General features: G+C 47.0%; 1 protein-coding gene across 5 annotated transcripts in view; it reads left to right on the top strand.

The window, feature by feature from the left end:
* The window catches only part of MAPK8 (mitogen-activated protein kinase 8), a 410,861-nt gene that overhangs the window by 248,365 nt on the left and 141,902 nt on the right, over nt 1-20,594 (top strand). For all 5 annotated transcript variants that reach the window (XM_069240892.1, XM_069240893.1, XM_069240890.1 and 2 more), the window contains one exon: nt 11,723-11,905. In XM_069240892.1, the coding sequence (XP_069096993.1) occupies nt 11,723-11,905 (183 nt within the window). The remainder of the gene's footprint in view (nt 1-11,722; nt 11,906-20,594) is intronic.

Raw genomic sequence — 20,594 nt, 5'->3', positions numbered from 1 at the left:
GAGTAGCCCGCGCTTTACAAATCCCCGATTGATTGATACTACTGTCAATCAAAACGCATTGACCCTTTAAAGGACATAGTGCAGGACATTGTCTGCTATTTGCTTCACTTGCAGGTTTGTGGAGTGGCTTTCACCTCCATACAGCTACATGTGGCTGCCTAGCTTCAGAACAGACAGCAAATCATGTCAGCCCCCCTCAGGTTTCACCAGCCCCTGCATGGAACCTCAACATTTTACTTATAAGACTCATGTGTCCCTTCACTCCTGCCCCTTCAGTTCCTCTCTTGAATCTGGCCTTTCTGGTCGCCATTACTGCACTCAGGCGTGCCAGTGAGCTGCAGGCACTAACTGTGGAGTAACCTTTCTTCCAAGCACCTAGGTATAGGTTTTTCTCTTCCAGGGGGATCCTCATCAATAGTCATAAACATTGAATATTCCCGCCCTTATGCGGGGACCCCTGAGCATATATAAAATATATACCTATAAAGTATGAAATATGCACGAAAAATATATATATAGCATTTTTAGTAGACATATCTTTCATACTAAACTCATATATACATGTGTAAAACAGCAATGCAGGCTATAATCATAAACAAGCTAAAATGCTTTATTTCTATGAAGTTTTTTTTTTTTAATCATTATAAAATTACAATAGACAATAAATATCTACCTAAGCCCCCAAAACTGGGCTTATAGAAATAAGCAGCAGCAATATCTAGAGAAAAAAGAGAAAAAACTACATTGAAAAACAATGGAGCATTCTTAGCCAATAGGCTGCATGCAGGTTAACACAGGAGAACCATAAAAACTTTGGCACCGTGCCTTTAAGACCCTGAGCACCTCCAGTATCCCACCATGCCTCAGGGGTGAAGGAAAGGTGACAGTTTGTTCACAGTTAGGTCAGTTCTTTTTTCCGGCTTCTTCTGAGAGGATCCTGGAGCATTGAGCTCTCAGTTTTTCTGAGTTTTTCTCAGAAAAATACTTAAAAACAGCGTTTTTTCCTGTTTCACTCGACATCTAACATCTTTGTCTGAGTTTGGCAGTTTTTTCCTGACAGAAAAATGCCTTCCCTTTTTGTCAAATGCCCTTCTTGTGGGAAGAAGAAGGCCCAGTCAGATCCACACTCTCTTTGTATTGTGCGCCTGCCTCTGAGTCACTGCCCTGACACTTGCAAACACTGCAAGAATATGTCAGAGGACTCTGAAGGACAGAGAAAAGATCAGACTTCATGGGCTTCACGAGAGGCAGAAGACATCATCCTCTTCGCTTCCCAGACAGCCAACAGGCCACTCTCTGGAGAGAATGGCTAGGTTGACGTCAGCAGGTAGGAAAGTACCTGTTTGTTCCCCGTCGATGTCGTCACTGCCACCATCTCACCGCCATAGATCGCCGTAGACGGCAACCCGCCCGACGTCGAAGGATACGGCGTCGAGGGAACATAGCCATCGCAGGGGTATATCTCCGTCGACGGCAGCCCGCCGATCGACGTCGAGCCATCACCGGCGTGCCCGTTCGCCGCCGAAGACCTCACGCCCCCGACGTCAAGAGACACGACGTCAAAATCGCCACGGCGGCAAGAGCGACATCCACCGTCAGCCACCCACCGCTCCACGTCGAGGCACACGACGGCGAGTAGGTCAAGGTCCAGAGATCGCCGTTCGCCGTCGAGGCACTCTACGTCGAGACATTCAACATCGAGGCAAGGACAACCGGCGTGCCCTTCGACGTCGGCACAGCCGTCGACGTCGACACAGGTTTTACCTGTCTCGCAGGGACTAGAACATCGTCCTCCAGCAGATAAGGCCGCGCCTTCTCCAGTGGTCTCCATACGGAGCGATTCATCTCGTTCGAGAGCGGCATCATCGGGGCATGTTTCACCCATCAACTTATCACCAAGATGGTTGGAGAGCCTTAATAGACCAGCGGCCTCCCCGGATTCACAGTACTCACGAATGTACTCTCCTACTGCCTCTCTCCCGAGAACACCATCACCGACAGCGCGGGCAGAACGGGCTTGTTCTGCTCCTCGCCAACCGACCACGAGGCCTGGGCGCTCTGTTACAGCGTCTCGCAGCAGGTCGTGTTCCCAACGGCGATCTAGGTCACGATCACGACACAGAAGATCACCCTCTTGGTCGTCGTCAGGATCATCTGTCGGACGTTACTCCCCCACCCTAACAGATTCTCCACCACCTAGGGTCTCACCGGTGGATGACATTACCACTTTTAATGAGGTGCTGTTAAGGGGAGCGCAGAAGTTAAATATAGAGGTTCCAGAACCATCTACCTCCTCGGCAGTCATTTTTGAGACTCTGCAGCATAGAACAGTGTCGAAAAAGCTACTGCCGCTAGTGCCTGGTTTGTTGCAGCCAACCATGGACACTTTTTTGGCGCCAGCCACTCTCAAATCTGCCCCGGCTAGGATTCTGAAAAAATATAAGGCGCCTGAACAGGACCCTTTATTCTTAAGAAAGGACCCGCCACCGGACTCTGTAATATTGGCCGCAGCCCGAAAAACCCACTCGGTGGCATCATCCTCCACGGTCCCACCGGACAAAGAGAGCAGGCATCTAGACTCTCTGGGGAGAAAGATGTGCGGCACGGCGGCATCTGTAATGAAAGTCTCCAGCGCTTCTGCACTCCTGGGCAGGTATGACCGTTCTCTGTGGGACTCCCTCAACAGATTCACAGAAAAGTTGCCCAGGGAAGACAGACAGGATTTTCAAGAGATCCTGCAAGAGGGATGTCTGGTATCTAACCAGGTCATCAGCGCAGCGGCAGATGGGGCAGACTTAGCTGCACATGGGTACGCACATGGAATCTGTGCAAGAAGGTCTTCCTGGCTGAGACTGACTGGTTTAAAACAGGAAGCACAACAGCGCATCCAAAATCTCCCATTCAACGGGAACTCGCTGTTTGGTACCCATGCGGATGAAGAAATGGCCCGCATGAAGACCTTGGTGGACACCATGAGGGCAGTAGGCCTGGAAAGGAAGAAAGACTTCAGGCGGAGGTATAGGCCTTATGACAGGCGCCCTTTCCAGCAGAGGGTTCAAACCCCTCACTGGTCCCAGAGGCCTCAGCAAAGGCAGGGACGCCCTCTTTTTCAGGCTCGAAAGGCCACAAGGGAACGAGGGTCAAGTAGACCTCAGCAGTCCACACCGAAAGCGCCGGCCAAACAATGAGTTCTCGCTTCCCTCGACACTGTACACCACTCCGGTGGGGTGAAGTATCACAGGTGATCTTCACGAGTGGCACTCTATCACAAAAGACAAATGGGTGCTCAACATTGTCGAAAATGGCTACTCTCTTCTTTTCAGACAGCCTCCACCACACTTGCCACCAGCCAAATGCAATCCATCTCATCTCAGCCTGCTGCACAAAGAGGCTCTCGCCCTCTTACAAAAGAAGGCAATAGAAAAGGTTCCACTTGCGCACAGAGGAAAGGGGGTTTACTCCCGTTATTTTCTGGTGGCGAAAAAAGGCTGAGAGGGCGTTTTCAGACCAATTCTGGACTTACGGCTGCTGAACAAGTACATAAGAAAACAGAAGTTCAGGATGCTGGCTCTTCACCAGATTTTCCCTCAGCTACATCAGGGAGACTGGATGTGCTCCATCGAACTGCAGGATGCATATTTTCACATCCCAATAGCTCCCAAGCATCAGAAATTCTTGCGCTTCCAAATAGCCTCACAGCACTATCAGTTCAGAGTACTAACATTCGGCCTGAAATCTGCCCCCCGCGTCTTCTCGAAATGTGTGGCAGTGGTAGCGGCACATCTTCGAAAACAAAAGGTCTTCATCTACCCATACCTAGACGACTGGTTACTGAAAGCTTCCTCTCCGGATCAGGCGAGAAGCCATCGGGACATTGTGCTCAAGGTTTTCGAGTCTCTAGGCCTTCAAGTCAACTACCAAAAGTCCACCTTGGTTCCAACACAGAACCTTCACTACCTGGGAGCTATACTAAACACAGAGCTCCAAAGAGTGTATCCTTTGGAGGAGCGACTATTATCAATAAACAGGAAGTGTCAACACCTGTTAAAATCCGACGCACCTACGGCCCGTCAGGTGACATCGCTGCTGGGCTCCATGGCATCATGTATTTTCATTGTCCCAAATGCCAGGCTGCACATGAGGCCCCTCCAAGAGGCGTTGGAGAACAACTGGAGCCAAAGGACAGGTCGCTGGGAGGACAGAGTGCGGCTACCGATAGCGGCACTTCAGTCATTGCAATGGTGGATGCACAGACCTCACCTGTCAGTAGGTGCTCCGTTTCACTAGGTAATGCCATCCGACATTCTGGTAACGGATGCGTCTCTTCAGATATGGGGGGCTCATCTGGGTCCCCTTCAAGCTCAGGGCCTGTGGTCCGATAAGGAAAAGAAGTACCACATCAATCTGCTGGAACTCAGAGCGGTCCATCTGGCTCTCAAGTCTTTTGTTCCATTGATTCAGGGGAAATCTCTCCTAATACAAACGGACAATACAACCAAAATGTATTTATTTGAACAGACAGGGGGTATCGAGATCCCTACCCCTATCTCGAGAGTCCCAAACGATATGGCATTGGCTCCTGGCCAGAGGAATGTCACTTACAGTGGTTCACCTGCCAGGTCAACAAAACGTGGAAGCAGATTTCCTGAGCAGACACCTAGAGGACGCCCATGATTGGGTCCTACACGGCAAAGTCGTCGAAGACATCTTCGCTCAATGGGGTCGGCCTCAATTGGATCTCTTCGCAGACGAAGTAAACAAGAAATGCCCAGACTTCGCATCCAGGTTCTACCGTCCGGGATCTCGAGGGAATGCCCTGTTGATCGACTGGTCAGGGATATTTCTCTACGCCTTTCCACCGATTCCCCTCATACCGGCAGTGATCAACAAACTTTACAGGTCCATCACCAGAATGATTCTCATAGCGCCAAAAATGGCCCCGTCAATTCTGGTACAGAGATCTCCTCAACCTATCGGAAAAACCTCACAGGAGGCTGCCGTGCAGACCGGATCTTCTGAGCAGGATGGAGGGCAGGGTTCTGCATCCCAACCTACCCTCTCTGAGCTTGACAGCATGGCTCCTGACTTCCTGCAATATGGGCACCTAGGGCTCTCGCAGGAGTGCATGAACATCTTGAAAGAGTCCAAACGACCTTCCACGCTGCGTTCTTACGCTTTTAAGTGGAAGAGATTCTACATATGGTGCTGTCAACAAGGTCAGAATCCCATACGGGCTCAGGAGGATGTCATACTGTCTTTCTTACTTATTCTGGCAAAGTCCGGTCTGCAGGTATCATCTATTAAGGTACATTTGTCTGACATTACAGCCTATCGTAAGTCACCTTCTCAGGAATCCTTCTTTACGAAACCAGTAGTCAAGGATTTCTTAGAAGGTTTGAAAAAAGTTTTTCCGCCCATTCGGAGACCCTCTCCTCCATGGGAACTGAACATAGTATTGTCAAAACTTATGGGCTCTGCTTTCGAACATATACACAAAGCCTCTTTGCAACACCTTACGTGGAAGACTGCTTTTTTGGTGGCCATTACTTCCGCGAGGAGGGTCAGTGAAATTCAGGCTTTGTCTTCCAAAGAACCGTACACAGTTTTTCACGACAATAGATTGGTTCTGCGGACTCACCCATCTTTTCTACCGAAGGTGGTGTTAGAATTCCACATCAATCAGACTATCTCTTTACCGACTTTCTTTCCCAATCCGGAGACTCTGGCGGAGAAAGCATTGCACTCCTTAGATTTGAAAAGAGTGCTGAAATTTTATTTGGATAAAACAAAATCGATTAGACATTCCAACCACTTGTTTGTAAATTATGGTCATTTGAGGACAGGAGAGGCAGCATCTAAACGAACGATATCAAGATGGATAGTTTCTTGTATTGTTAATGCTTACCAGTTGGCTAACAAACAACTACTAGCTAGGCCTAGAGCGCATTCCACAAGGGGAAAAGCGGCTACTGCTGCCCTCCTTAACAATGTTCCAATATCTGAGATTTGTAAGGCTGCTACATGGAAGTCTGTACATACGTTTACTAGACATTACTGTTTGGACTCAGATGCAAGAGCAGATGCCCAAGTGGGGCAGGCCTCTCTGAGAAATGTATTTGCATGATACATGTATATATTCCTGCACTTCTATTGGACAGTCCGCAGAGTATAGGGATGGGCTTGCTAATCTATTCAATGTTTATGACTATTGATGAGGATCCCCTGGAAGAGAAGGATAAGTTACTTACCTGTAAATCCTAGTTCTCTTCCAGGGGTATCCTCATCAAAGTCATAAACAACCCACCCTCCTCCCCGGACGCACGTCTCCTAGAAGTGCAGGACAGACTGTTTTTCGAATCAGTTTCACAGATTGTCACCGTAAAAAAGTACTGACCTAACTGTGAACCAACTGTCACCTTTCCTTCACCCTTGAGGCATGGTGGGATACTGGAGGTGCTCAGGGTCTTAAAGGCGCACAGTGCCAAAGTTTTTATGGTTCTCCTGTGTTAACCTGCATGCAGCCTATTGGCTAAGAATGCTCCATTGTTTTTCAATGTAGTTTTTTCTCTTTTTTCTCTAGATATTGCGGCTGCTTATTTCCCTAAGCCCAGTTTTGGGGGCTTGGGTAGATATTTATTCTCTATTGTAATTTTATAATGATTAAAAAAAAATCATAGAAATAAAGCATTTGAGCTTGTTTATGATTATAGCCTGCATTGCTGTTTTACACATGTATATATGAGTTTAGTATGAAAGATATGTCTACTAAAAATGCTATATATATATTTTTCGTGCATATTTCATACTTTATAGGTATATATTTTATATATGCTCCGGGGTCCCCGCACAAGGGCGGGAATATTCAATGTTTATGACTTTGATGAGGATACCCCTGGAAGAGAACTAGGATTTACAGGTAAGTAACTTATCCGTCTTGCGCACTAACCCCAAATTCCTCCCTACGGTGGTCTCACAGTTCCACCTTAATTAGTCCATTGATCTCTCTGTCTTTTTCCTACATCCAGACTCAGTTGCAAAAGAGGCATCCCATACTTTGGATGTTAAACGGGTCCTCATGTACTACATTGCCATAACTAAACCATTCAGGAACGCACAACAACTCGTTGCTTTCTCCAAACCCCATAAAGGGAAGGCTGAGTCCAAATCAGGTACTGGAGGATGGATTGTTTAGATGCATCCACACACGCTATGCTTAAGCTAAGGGGGCTTTTCCCATTTCTCCTAGAGCCCACTCCACTTTAAAAAGGAAGCCTCTATCGCCTTCCTGGGGAACATTCCAATAGCTGACATATGCAAAGCAGCTACCTGGTTCACACCACACACTTTTCCAAAGCATAACTATTTGAATGTGCTGGCCTGCTTGCAAGCCCAAGTTGGCCAGGCGGTACTCCATACACTCCTTCAATCTTCTGCAACACCCATAGGTTAGCCACTGCTCTTTTTAGAGGACTTCTTTACAGTCTGTGCACAGCATGTGTATCTACAACAATACATGCCTTGAACCGAAAATGCTACTTATTCTGTAAGCATCTGTTTGTGTGGTATATAATGTTGTAGCGTCAGTGCAACCACTCTCCTCTCCCGACGCCTGTAGCCTCTGCCGCGTCCTTTATTTTTTTCTCTTTTACATGGCCATCTCTCTATGCAGCCTTTTGTTTCACATTGCATCCTCACCTACAATGAGGGAAACAAGAATGGAATCAATGATCATGTGTATTACCAGCAAAAGGAGTCATCACTGTATCTCATGACTCGAAAGAATTCTTCAAAGATAAACAACTTGCACACATCCGGGCCCAACACTATATGAGAGGAGTTTGTACAGAATGTGAAAAAACAGCACAACATGCTACAAACAGATGATTTCAGGTGAATGACATTTTCCACCTGGTGAATACTGTCTACCTGCAGATTCCTCACCAATCCTCCTCACCTCCCCATTTGAAGGAAAGTCAAGAATATTATTTGTTAAGAAGGTCTTAAGTTGGAATTTTGCATGGCATCTTCTCAAATGTGTACTCTCATTCAGCTCGCCCGGTGAGCTGGGAAAATATGAATGGGAAACTGACTTCAAGATGTTGGGTGAGCACTTTGGCACCAGTGACATGAGACAGTGGTGTCGTTTCTAGCTCCAAGGCAGAGACAGTGCCCCCTACTATCATAGGTGAGCTTTTGAAAAAGTTTCCAAGTCTAGTCTGTGAGGAATCTGCAGATAGGTAAATATCTGCTACAAAGATACTTACCAAAGGTAGGAGATATTTTCTTTTAATCCACTATTTGGCTAGAAATACCTTGCTTTATTTGATGGAATGTGAGCAGTCCTTCCAAGTCAGGTCCTCTCTCGAACTTTGGCAGTGCTGTATGGCTTGAGCCCTGTTGCTCCAGATATGCATCTGGGCATACCCACCACACTTGAAGCAAATGAACATCTATTTACTTGTTATAATCTCACCTGTCTTTAGGGTTGAAGGCAAACCTACTCCTCCACTTTGGGGAAAATGCCTTGAGGCACTCTGGTGAGTCTGTGCGATGGAACATATTAGGACCTTTTTAACCAAATCTGGCTCCATCTCCTCACTATATCCACCTTCATAAAAGTATAGGTGTGAGTGAATCAGGATCCTTTTCATTGTTGAGTGATCATGTAAACATTGTGTCTAGAAAAAAATGCCCATGGACTGTTGACTGTGGGACACTTAAGAGTTCATAAATGTTTTATATCTTTTTGATACGTAGGAAAGCAGTGGCTTTTGGAAAGACAAGAAGGTTTTTATGTATGGGCTAATAATTCAGGAGCTGTTCAGTGGACATGTAGGAGCATTTGCTGCTATGCCTAAAAGAGAATTTTTGTGTCATATGGAATTCATCTATAGCAGGAAATATGAGGCTATTGTGTTATGTCTACACTTTCAGTTGCCATTTAGGCCTGTACGGGGCTGGGATGTTACCCTATAGCTTGAAATCTGTCATCAGTTGGGGACGGTGGGGTCACGCCGTTGCACTGATCATTGGTAAAGGATCCTTAACTGCTTTCTTTAGACAAGTCACATGAGTGTTAGCCCAGTTGAATTAAAATGAATAGAGGCATGGTCATATTTCTTGGGGAGCATATTCAATTATTTACTGCTGTAAGTGCTAGTACACGGCCTACTATATTGTGTAAAGTGACAAGCCCTTGCTCCACTTGTACGAATTAGCTAAGGATTTTATTAACTTTTTTACTTTAAAGTGGAGGATTTTTAAAGTTTAAACAATTGTAGTTCTAGATTAAAGTATAGGAGTGACGTAGACTCCTGTTATGGTAATAAGACTGCTGGACTTTGTGCTGCAGCACCACTGAGTGTGGGGGACTGAGTCTGATCCCACACATTGTAACAGCTGTCGGCCTAACATTTTCTGGCTAGGTAGCACCACTTCACAAGTACCAGAAGTAGAAGGGATTTGTGGCAGCCTGTTGCATGACACTCGGATTCCTCAGGGAAGTCGTGGTGGAACAGATCTTACCCCTTTCTCTCAGTTTTACGAGTCACTTACGTGCAAAGACAAGACAGATCTTTGTTCCATAGGTTTTATTGAAGCAACTGTGTTCTATGTGGAAAGGCATGAATTGCAATTATGAGGATAATGAAACACAGTATTATTACAGCAGTGACCAAAAAGGTGAAACACAAGAAGAGTCCCACCATATTGTCATAATAGTGTGCCTGACATTCCTACCTACACTACTACGTTTCTGAATGAGAGCAAGTAGCTGTGGAGGCCCTAACCTGCCCTTCTGGCCCCAAGAGGAAGCCCAGCCCCCCATACCTTTTCAGAGGTAGAGAAGAGGTCTGTTAGTGTGCTGAGAGGCCTCCCAGATATACAAAGGGGAACCAAAAGATTTAGGCAGAAACTGTGATGACGTGCAGCATGAGATGGCAGACTGGCTGGAATGTCCCCTCTAAAATGTGGGTAGTGTGATGTTTGATAATAACATTACTTTTGTTCTAAGAACTGCCCTGACGTGACAGCTCGTATTTCTCTTTGTAGGTTAGACAATATCCCCTTTGGACCGGCAGTACCTGATAAATAATGTGTACATCCTTGGGTTGAGCACAGGGTGAAAATGTCATGCAAAGAAATGAATAACCGATTCTGCATGGAAAGACATCTGATAAAAGAATAAAACATCTAAAAGTAAAATGAAGCTTTTCTAAAAGAATAAAAGCAAAATGTGATTAGGTGAGAGGGCACAGCCCTCAGACGTAGAGCTAAATAAAATGCCCGTGTAAATGCTAAAATAACCTCACCACAGGAGAACCTTCTACCTTGGCTTTTCACAGCTCGTCCTTCTCCTATTCCAAAGTCATTCACAGATAATTCCTTTCTTTTAAAAGTGGTACTTTAATGCACAGGGAATGTATTTGCTCAAAGACATACAGAATAAATTGCAAGCTATTTGCCTGATACTCTTATCCTAACATAAAGTTCTCTTCCATCTGCCACTGTAGATGCTGATTCAAGTACATAAGAGATGGATGGAATACTTGAAATAATCTCAGCCACTGTTAATTACTCCGTGCCACATCCTAGTCAATCATTATTTTGTACACCGTGCAACCTCAGATGGATGCATAGCAGTCTTAGCCCTGCTCCATTGGGAACATTCCTGCCCGAACTGCCAAGCCAAGTCCTGAACACAAGCAACCGAGGACCGTTTTCACCCACGTTATGGGCTTATCAGCCAGGTATAACTTGTTTCCAGTGGCAAGTGTCTACATGGCATATGTCTGGGTACACCCTTCCCACTTATGCCGACATAATAAAGTATACAAAAAGTGATGTATGGAATGCTTGAACTAATCTCAGCAACTGGTAATTACTCGGACAGCATCCCAGTCCATCATTATTTTGCACACCATGCCAGCTCAGTTTGGACCCAACTATATGCAAGTCAGCATTGACCCTGCTACAGTGGGAACACAAGCATTCCAGGTTCGCCTTCACACTTGTTATGGGCTCATCAGCCAGGTATAGTTTGGTTCCAGTGGTGAAAAAAGCCATTCTCCGTAGGATCCTGAAATTTCCAATGAACTGTAGGTGGTTTTCTTAGCTCTTAAACCATTCTTCCTCTGATACATGTATTGTCTGTCTGCTTTCCTACCAAGTGCTCCATTTAGCTTTTCTTGAGTGTAGGCTCTCCTTTAGTCCTGATGTGCACCAACAATGTTCGTTACTTAGTGCAATATTTTCATTTTATTAGCCTTTTTTTAATATTGACTTAATTTTCAGAGCATTTTTTTTCTGTATCCCCACAATTTTCTTCTTTTTTCTCATCTGTCCTTCATCTCTATATACCCATCACACTGCTCTACCTTTTGTTAGCACGGTTTATCTAGGATAGATTGTTACTTCTCACCATGCTTGTACAAATATCTCTGAAATTGCACACCTCATGGTGGAGATCCTGTTTTGAGTATAATTTATAATTTTGTTCTAGCTAACTGTACTCAGAAAAGTTATCTCTATTGCTTCCTTCATTTTGCATGTCTATTCACCACTTCTAGGATCAGAACGATGATTCTTGAAATAGTCAGATTGCATATTGTGACACACCCACTCACTAATCACTGTTGTGTGTATACCTTTTACCTGTTTTATCTGCTTCTAGTGAAAGCAAGTGTAAATCCCTAGAATGTTTTCCTTAGCTGCTGGTTCTCAGATATTGATCAATGGAATAAGGTTATTGAGCAGCTTGGGACACCATGTGCAGAGTTCATGAAGAAATTGCAGCCTACAGTTCGGACCTACGTGGAGAATCGACCTAAGTATGCTGGCTACAGCTTTGAGAAACTTTTTCCAGATGTTCTTTTCCCGGCAGACTCTGAGCACAACAAGTTGAAAGGTAGGATATGTGGATCTTGCTTATGTGTCAGCTGTGTGAAGGCACTCTTTTCACATGTGATGTGACAGCCAGGAGAAGGTTTGACAATTTTCTTAAATTTTGAAACAATTCCAAGTTTCTAAGTACTTTATTTTAAAATGTCTCAGCAGAGATGTCAGGTTTGAAGATGACGGTGACTCAAAATTATGTCTGTGAATCCTGAAGTTTGCACCACTCACTTGCCATCTTCATGTTGTTCCACATTCTCTTATATTTCAATCAAGGCTTCTGATAAAGACTCCTACCTGTAGATTCCTCACCTTTTGAATAGCCCCAGTACCCGACTTGATCCGGAAACGTTTCATAGCTCGCGTACCCTGGTTGATGCCGCTAACTTAATTTCAGTGCTAGAAGCAGTGCAGGTGTGACAACACTAGAACCTTATAATGCCATCCCAGAGCACCAATATCGGTCTCCTTTTTTCCCTCATGCTGCAACGCTATCCAGAGCTGCTTTCTGAGGTTTCTCAGTTTTCTACAAAGTTTTCTGAATGTTTCAGAGGGCCTCTGTGCAGGGTATAGGGAAGTTTTCATCAAAAGTCAGGATTAAACCACACTGATATTGCAGTGAACAGATATCCAATTTTGATGCCCAGGAGATCTGCCTGTGGTGCCTCGGGCCGAAGCACCTATCGAACTATGTAACAGATATGGCTGTATTTCAAGGCCATTAAAGAGTGAGGCCGAGCTTTTCTATGACCTGAGGCCAGCCTCAAATTTGTGTTCCTCTCTGCTCCTCACATCCTCAAAGGAGAGGAAGAGGAAAAAACAGGAAGTGGAGGAGATGGGACAGTGACACCCCTTGATGTGTGGGGTATATCATCTCAGAGCACTCTGGCTTCAGCGGAGTCGTCCTCTGAACCAGAACTATTTGATATCACTCCAGCTGATGAACCCACTCTGGCAGTGGCACTGAGCCCTGTGTCTGACACAGGACTTATTCCAAGCCTGAAGCTACCTCTACTATATGCAGTGCCAGTGCTGGAACTTCCAGAATTTCCTGTGCTTGGCACCAACCTGACTCATTTCCTCCACACCATAATGGTACTATTCAAGCAAGCTTCGGACCCCTCTGTTGCACCTCTGGGATCCAGGGTCATTTTAGGGATTCTGCAGGTGGGTCCTACCATAGCCCCAATCGAGCCAACAGTTCCCCATTAACTGTGCAGTCACCACCAAAAGTGACTCTACAAACACAACTTTCAAAGACTCAAGCCATCTAATGAAGGTCAGAAGCGAGGCCCAAAGGAGAGCTGAAAAGACAAGATACAGAGAAGAATCTCAGTCCTAATCCTCTTTGCTCCAGGGATACTGGCAGATACCTGCTGGCTTTTTCAAAATTGATAACATACAGATGGCAGAAGGGGTACCTTGTGATGATGATGACAGCATTGAGGTAGCCGACTTGCTGCCACTCCATCTTCATTCACTGCTCACTACTTGGCATTGCAGAATGCTAGCTGATTAAACACATTGCTGGAGATGGACTGCCCCTCAGGGCTGACACTCCCAGGAGTGGCTTCTTTTTGTGTCATCTTAAGGAAGTTGGCAGAAATATTTCATCTGCCCTTACCAACAGTGGAAACTTGAGAGAATATACACAAGCACATCCTTCAACCCTGGTCACCGGTGTCAGAATCTTTATTACTTTTATTGAAGTACTACTTGACCAAACCAGGCTGGCACGAGATAAACCCATCCCTTGACCCAGCCACAATCTGCCTGACTGCGAGGAGATATAGATAATCTGCTGGACGTCCACCCTCCTTTCAGTCCACCCATGACCCGAAATTTTGGTGGTACAGTGCATTGTGCACCAAACAAAAACTTGCTTTCCCTACAGCTCCACCAGATATGGCATCCGACAAAATAGGAGCAGTAGGTAAGATCATATTTTCAGTGGCTAAATGGATGAGCGAGGGGGTAATCGGGGACTGGAGCAGCAAGAAGTCTTTTAGGGTGTTGCACACTGCTTCCTATAGGGGCTGGATCGATGGACATTCACATAGGATGTGGGTTAAGTCCCATCGGGTCTCCGACCAGCGCCAGCAGTCCGCATGTGGTTGAAGTCCTGCTCTGTACAATTTCACAGGGGTCCAATACCAGTCATGGATTAACTTAGAGACAGAATTTCAGTCGGACTTCTTGAGTGCCTCTGTCTAGGGTGTCTAGGATATCAGACCATTCTTCCGCTGTATAGTCTGTCTGTAGCCGAGCCTGCTTTTTAAAGCGTAGCGTTTCAAGGAGGGGTTGTGAGTAGAGATGACGCGTTATTACGTCATAGAGGCCTGCCATTACACATTTGTAACGCCCAAGGTATGGAGATAGGTAACCACAGGTGAGGTCTTGAGCTCCCAGGGGGCAGCACCCATAGATTGTTGTAGGCAGTGTTTACGTTGCAGGTAACGCCATTCTTGCCACGGATGGAGATTATACTCCTCTCGTAGTTTTCAGATGATTCGGGTATCCCCTCATCTATGACCTGGGCTATGCAATCAGTACTAACCAGGCTCAATTGTGGCCAACTAGGGGCAGTTCTCCCTATCCATAGATTATTTCCTGATATGGGCGTGTGGAGAAGGGTGTATTCCTAGTAAGCGGTGAGCCCTACGCCATGCTGCGCTACACTGTTGGGATCTGGTTAGCTGGGTTGATCTGTGGGGGGCATTCACAGTACAGGCCACCAAGATGACCACAATGGACTAGCAGCAGTTTCTCTGTGGTCACCCATGCGGCTGTTCCAGAACCCAGGTAACATGTATGCCAGTTGGGATAGCTGGAGAGCAAAGGAGTAGTGTTCCACCGAGGGAAGTCCTAGACCCCCGCAGGAACGGCGTGCTGCTATCTTTGCTGGCGCCAAATGTGGGCGTGTGGGATCCCACATGAAGGCCCCCAGCACTGTATATATCAGCCGAAGTGTTGAAAGGGGCACCTAGAGGGGAAGCATACCAAGAATGTATGTAAAACGCGGTAGTGTGACCATTCTCACCACCTGTGAAGTCTATTTTCATTCGAGCCACAAGGGGTTCCACGTTATCTGCAGCCATGCGTTCTAAGCCCCGATTGACGAGCATGCCCAGGTATTTGAGGCAGTTCGGGATCCAGCGGAATGGAAGGGCATGTATTGCGGCTCTTGTCGTCGTTAGCGAGAGGGGCAGCGCTTCGCTCTTGTCCCAGTTCACCCAGGATCCGGATAGAAACGCAAAACCATCTATTGTTTCTAGTAAACCCGGCAGGGATCTCATTAAATCGGTTAGGACAAGTAATACATCATCAGCGTATAGGTAGATTTTCGAGGTTCCTCCCGCAAGGGGTATTCCTGTAATCTGCTGAGAGTGGCAGATAGTGGCCTGCGAGGGACTCCATTGCTAACAGAAACAAGAGCGGTAACGGGACAACCCTGCCGAGTTCCCCTATTAATTGGGAAGGGGTCTGATAAAAAGCCCCCACAATTGACCTGTGCCATGCGGTGGCCATATAGCAGACGGACTTTGGAAATTAATTGTTCTCCAAGTCCGAATTTTGCCAGAGTGGCAAACAAATACGGCTATTCCATACGGTCAAAAGCCTCTCAGCTTCTAGGGACAGGGCCATAACCTCTTCTGGTATGTTCCTAGTTTCCCACAGAGTATGGCAAAGAGTACACATGTGGTTCCTAGAAGTACATCCTGGTACAAACCCCACTTGAGTGTGGGGGATCAAGGACGGTATAACTTTAGGCAGACGGGCCGCCAAGACGCCCGCCAGTATTTTGATGTCCTCGTTCAGGAGAGATATGGGCTGATAGCTGCCTCAGAGTAGAGGGTTCCGTCCTGGTTTTGGTATGACCGCTATTGTTGCTCTATTAGATATTGCACCTAGAGAGCCCTCTCTACACACCTCGCCGAGTGCACAGCGCTTATCGCTTTTTCACCGGCCCATTTATAAAATTCTGTAGGGAAGCCATCTTCACCTGACGATTTATGGTTGGGAAGATCAAAGATGGCTTCCACTATTTCTGCCCTACTTAACTCTTCGTCAAGGAGGGCGTGGCCTTCAGCCGAGAGGCGGGGTAGTTCAGCGTCACGGAGGAAGGCCTCTATGTGGGCAGTGTCTTGACACTGATTCCGGGGTATATAGATGTTGATAAAAGGTAGCGAATTTGTTAACTATGTCCTGTGGGCATGTGAATATCTCCCCATTGGAGGATATTATGTCCGGGATGGCTAGGGCAGCTTCTCTTTGACGGAGCTGCACCGCTAGTAGTCGTCCAGCCTTCTCTCCTTGCTCATAGTGCCGTCCTGGCAGGCGTTGCAGCGCATATTCGGCATGGGATGTGTAGAGCTCGTTGTGTGCCATACAGGCCCGTTCCAGGGAGCCGCGCGTAGGGAGAGATGGCTGGATAGTGTCCTGCCATGTAAGACATTGTATGTCATCCTCAAGGGTATTCTGACGGGCTTTCCTGTCCCTGTTGGCTAATGCCGCGTTGCTCATCATTTGGCCTCCGATGGTCTGTTTTTCTACAGCCCAGAGTACCCTTTTGGAGTCGACCGTGCCGACACTGTCACACATCTAAGTAGACATGTGGGTCTGCAGCTGTTCCTTACCCTGGGGAGATCGGTAGCGTTGGACGGTGGAGCGCCAGGGTTTGAGGCCTGGAGACTTTAGGCCCACTTGGATCGATAGTTGAATCGGAGAGTGGTCAGAAAGGCCACTTTCCATTATGCGGGCGTCTTGTATTTGGGCCCCTATAGTGTGTGACACAAGCAAGTAGTCCACCCGTGACTGAGTTCCGTGGGCAGGCGACACAAAGGTGTATTCCTGGTCGGTTGGGTGTGTAAGCCTCCAATGGTCCACTAGTCCAATATCTGTCAGCATGTCAGTTAGGAGAGCTCTGTCATGATTATTACCCACGTCTGGAGGACCTGTCCTGTCCAGTATTGCATCGCGGACAAAATTCCAGTGTCCCCTTATTATAAAGCGGGTTGCTCCTATTTTAGTCAGAAGATGGGTTATTCGTAAGAAGAATAATCTTTTGCGACCTGTTGGTGCGTACACGGAACCCACACATATTGAGGAGTCTCCCACCTTTAATTTGGCAAACACATACCTGCCCTCTGGGTCATCCCATGATTTAATTGTACCGATAGACTATTGACAGATAACAGAGTTTTAGGAAAGAGAAGACCTCCTCCACGGGGACTTGGGGGGGGGGGGGGGGGGGGGGGGGGCAGGGATGATTAACAAGTAGGGGAAAGGATGTGTCCAGAGGCCCCAGAAACGAAGCAGTATTGCACATAAAGCATCAACAGTAGTACACTACATGTGCCTAAATACATACCTCACATATAAGTAAGGCACAGTCGAAACCTGATAATTGCTTGCGTGGAGCGTAGTTAAAGATACCGCAACATTATAACAGCAACATTAACATGCGGGCAGATACTCATCTGTCCGCTGATTTAGTGTCAAGCTCTCTGGTCGCTCGGCAGAGCTCTGGATCTTTGGGTGCCTCTCATCGTGGCTGCAGTTTCAAGTGATGGTTGGGATGGGTTTCGGGGGGGGGAATGAGATTTGTCTCTGTCTGATAGCTGTGCGTGGAGCGCCACTTTTTTGTAACACCTGCCCCCTGTCGTCATGTGTCCTTGCGAGTCTCGCTATGTTTGTGCCTCTGAGACGGTGGTCTGATTCACGTTGATCTGTCCCTCCTTGGTCAGTTGGTGGGGGTGATACAGTTCGGTTGTCGCTAGGTGGTCTTTGTGGCCAGGCCGAAGTTGATGTATCCATGGTTTGGGGCTGTAAACTATTCAGGAAAAGTTGCAGATCCTCAGGGTTATAGTAGTTCTTTGGTACGCCAATTTTGGTGACCCACAGTCTTGCTGGTTCAAACAGGCCATATTTCACCTCCAGTTGGCGCATCTGGGGTCTGAGAGCTAGGAACGCCTTCCGGCAATCATTGGTTTCCTTTGAGTGGTCAGCCAATATACGAATTTTGTATCCTTCCGGAAGGGTCCATTCGCCCGCGCCGCCGAGCGGAGTTGATGGGCCTGCCAGTGTCTCAGTAAACAAGCAATGATCGGGCGGGGTCTGGAGGTTCCATAGGACCCAGTCGATGCGCTCTTTGCGGGGATGCGGGCCGTGAGATTTGGAGGGCTTCAGAAAAGAGTAGTTGTCTTGTAGGTTTGCCTGAGGATTTGCCACCGGACATCTCAAAACTTTGATGTGTGTTCAGCCCCCAAGGTCCACGGGCAGGGGTGGGGAGGAGTCACCCCATCCAGTTTTCTCCGTGTTGTAGTGTCGACAATGGTTGATTGTGCATAGGTCAGGCATTGAGAGGCCCTCTTGTTTCCTTCAAAAGTAGATCCATCAATGTCTGTGAACCGAGATGATCTGGGGCGGTAAAATCGTTCACGGGAGGAACAAAAATGGAGCCCCTCACCAATACTGCATCGTTACTGCCGAGCTGCACCGATAGAGGACCCTGTGTTGGCTGGATGAATAGAAGTACCACTGGTGTCGATTTCGCAATGAGACGTAGGGCGAGGCGAAGTAGAGCGTTATGGGGTGACTAAGTACCCGGCGCTGGTATCTCCACGTGTTGCTCGCTCCTCGTCCGATTTGCTGCACAGGTTTTGTCGCATCTGGGCCACCGGAGGCTCAAGAGAAGAGAGCGGGTAGGGTTGACCCACTGGTGCAGTTCGTAACAGTTGGACAACAAAGGCATCCCCTCTCACATTAGATGTGTCCCCCCACCTCCGCATGAGCCCCAGCCTGGGGTAATATGGAGAGTTAAGAGGACCAGCGGCGTTGCCTTGACCCGAACTACTACTACTAGTAGCAACCTGTAATCGGCAGAAGGAAAGAGGTTGGAGGGGTCCCTAATATTGATGGACCCCCTCCTACCATGGTTGTAGGTTTTTATGAGGGGGGGAGGGGTCTCAGCTTACTGGCCCCACTTTGCTGTTGTCTTGCTTCCGCAGGCACAGGTCGCCTGCACTGCTAAACTGCGTCTCCCGCAGCCCAGCCAGTCTCCCCTCCACGCCTCTCCCCTGTGCCTGTGCAGCGCAGCTCTCTCTATCTCGATCTCTATCTCTATCTCTATCTCTATCTCTATCTCTCTATCCCCCAGTCGGTACCCGGCCTCACGCATCCCGGGGCTCAGGTGAGGAAACGTGTAAGGCCCAGAACTCTCCTGCTGCGATCGTAATCACAGCTCGTTGTCTCGTGGCGCTCCCTCTCACAGCAGTGGAAGGGGGGTGCATCGGGGTCAGCTTTCCGGCGCTGCGATAGGGTGCTGCCATCTTGTTGCCTCCACTGTGGCTTGCCTCCTGCACTGTGGGCCGGCCCCTCCCCGCACTGCCGTGTGACGTACCCCTCTCCCGGTTCTCCAAGTAGAGTCCGGATGTAATCCGGTTGTAGGGAGTCTCTGTGGCTCAGGCGAAAGAGTATGCGGCAGCCGTATGGCCCCACCCCTGGCCAAAGCCCACCGCCTCGTGAAGCTCCCGATCTAGAGGGTTATCTTCTTCTGTGGCCAGCCCACACACCCGCATCTCATAGTTTTGATAAACACTATTGCTTGAAAAAAGGGGTCAGAAGGGATGACCATTTCACTACTGTGTTCCAGGGTTTGCTGCAGAATTTCCTTGTCTGACTATTCTTCAGGCTCATCCCATAGGAGAAGATACTGCTTTGCGGTATGCTCAAAAGGTTAGGCATATGCAGGTAAAAGTATCATTGATCATAAGAAGTTACTTACCTTCAGTAACAATGTTTCTGGTGCATACACTATCTGCCTCCAGCAAAGCATGTCTCTGTACACTCATATATTCTTCAGTGTAACTCGTATTAAAAGCATTTTACGCCCAAATACAAAGTTCAGTTTAGTTTCTTCTGTTTTATTTTCAGTTAATTTAATGGTTCCAGCACATCATTTAAGATTTCAGTTTTAGCTGCATGGAAACCTAAATTGACATGCTGTGAAATATGTTACGAATTCATGATTGGGTCTGGAAGTGCATATCTAAAAAAATTGAAGTTTTATCTCTGGACTTTCCTGCAGGCACAGAAAGTATGACTAAATGTAGTGTTACTCCTGGGCGCACACAGTACCACACTGTGTCACTTTTATTTTAGATTCCTTTTTCTGGTGGTCTGTTCTGAGATGTTTTTAATATTTGCTGAGACAGTTAATCGATTATGACATCCAGAGAAAACTGCGGACGAATTTGGAGTAAAACATGAAAACCTCATCCTTCTAGCAGGGAAAATCGTTATTTACAGCATGTGGTGCTGTAGCTTGGATGCTGTGCATCTTCCTGTCATCTAGTGCTGAACTTGGAACCTTTTTATAAAATGGTTTTGGGTTGACTCTTGAGACCTGCCCTGAAACCCACAATGAAACAGGACATAGACCTCATCTGAAGATTTCCACAGTGGCTTTGAGCACACAATCCACCACACACCTCCAAGGAATTGCTCTGAACAGCCTGGGGTCAGGTTGTACGAAACTAACTTGTTTTGTGAGAGATTAAGGAAAACAATATTAAATAAAATTATTTTATAATAATTAAATATTGACCCACTTGCAGTAGCAAGTCTCTGTTGTGTGACTACCAACAAGTCTGCATCTTCTGTCTACCCAGACACCAAAACTAAATAGCCTGATTGACGTG

The sequence above is a fragment of the Pleurodeles waltl genome, chromosome 6, assembly GCF_031143425.1.
Source record: "Pleurodeles waltl isolate 20211129_DDA chromosome 6, aPleWal1.hap1.20221129, whole genome shotgun sequence".
Classification (NCBI taxonomy): domain Eukaryota; kingdom Metazoa; phylum Chordata; class Amphibia; order Caudata; family Salamandridae; genus Pleurodeles; species Pleurodeles waltl.
Note: the sequence above shows the minus strand (reverse complement) of the source record. Positions and strands in the feature narration are given on the sequence as shown.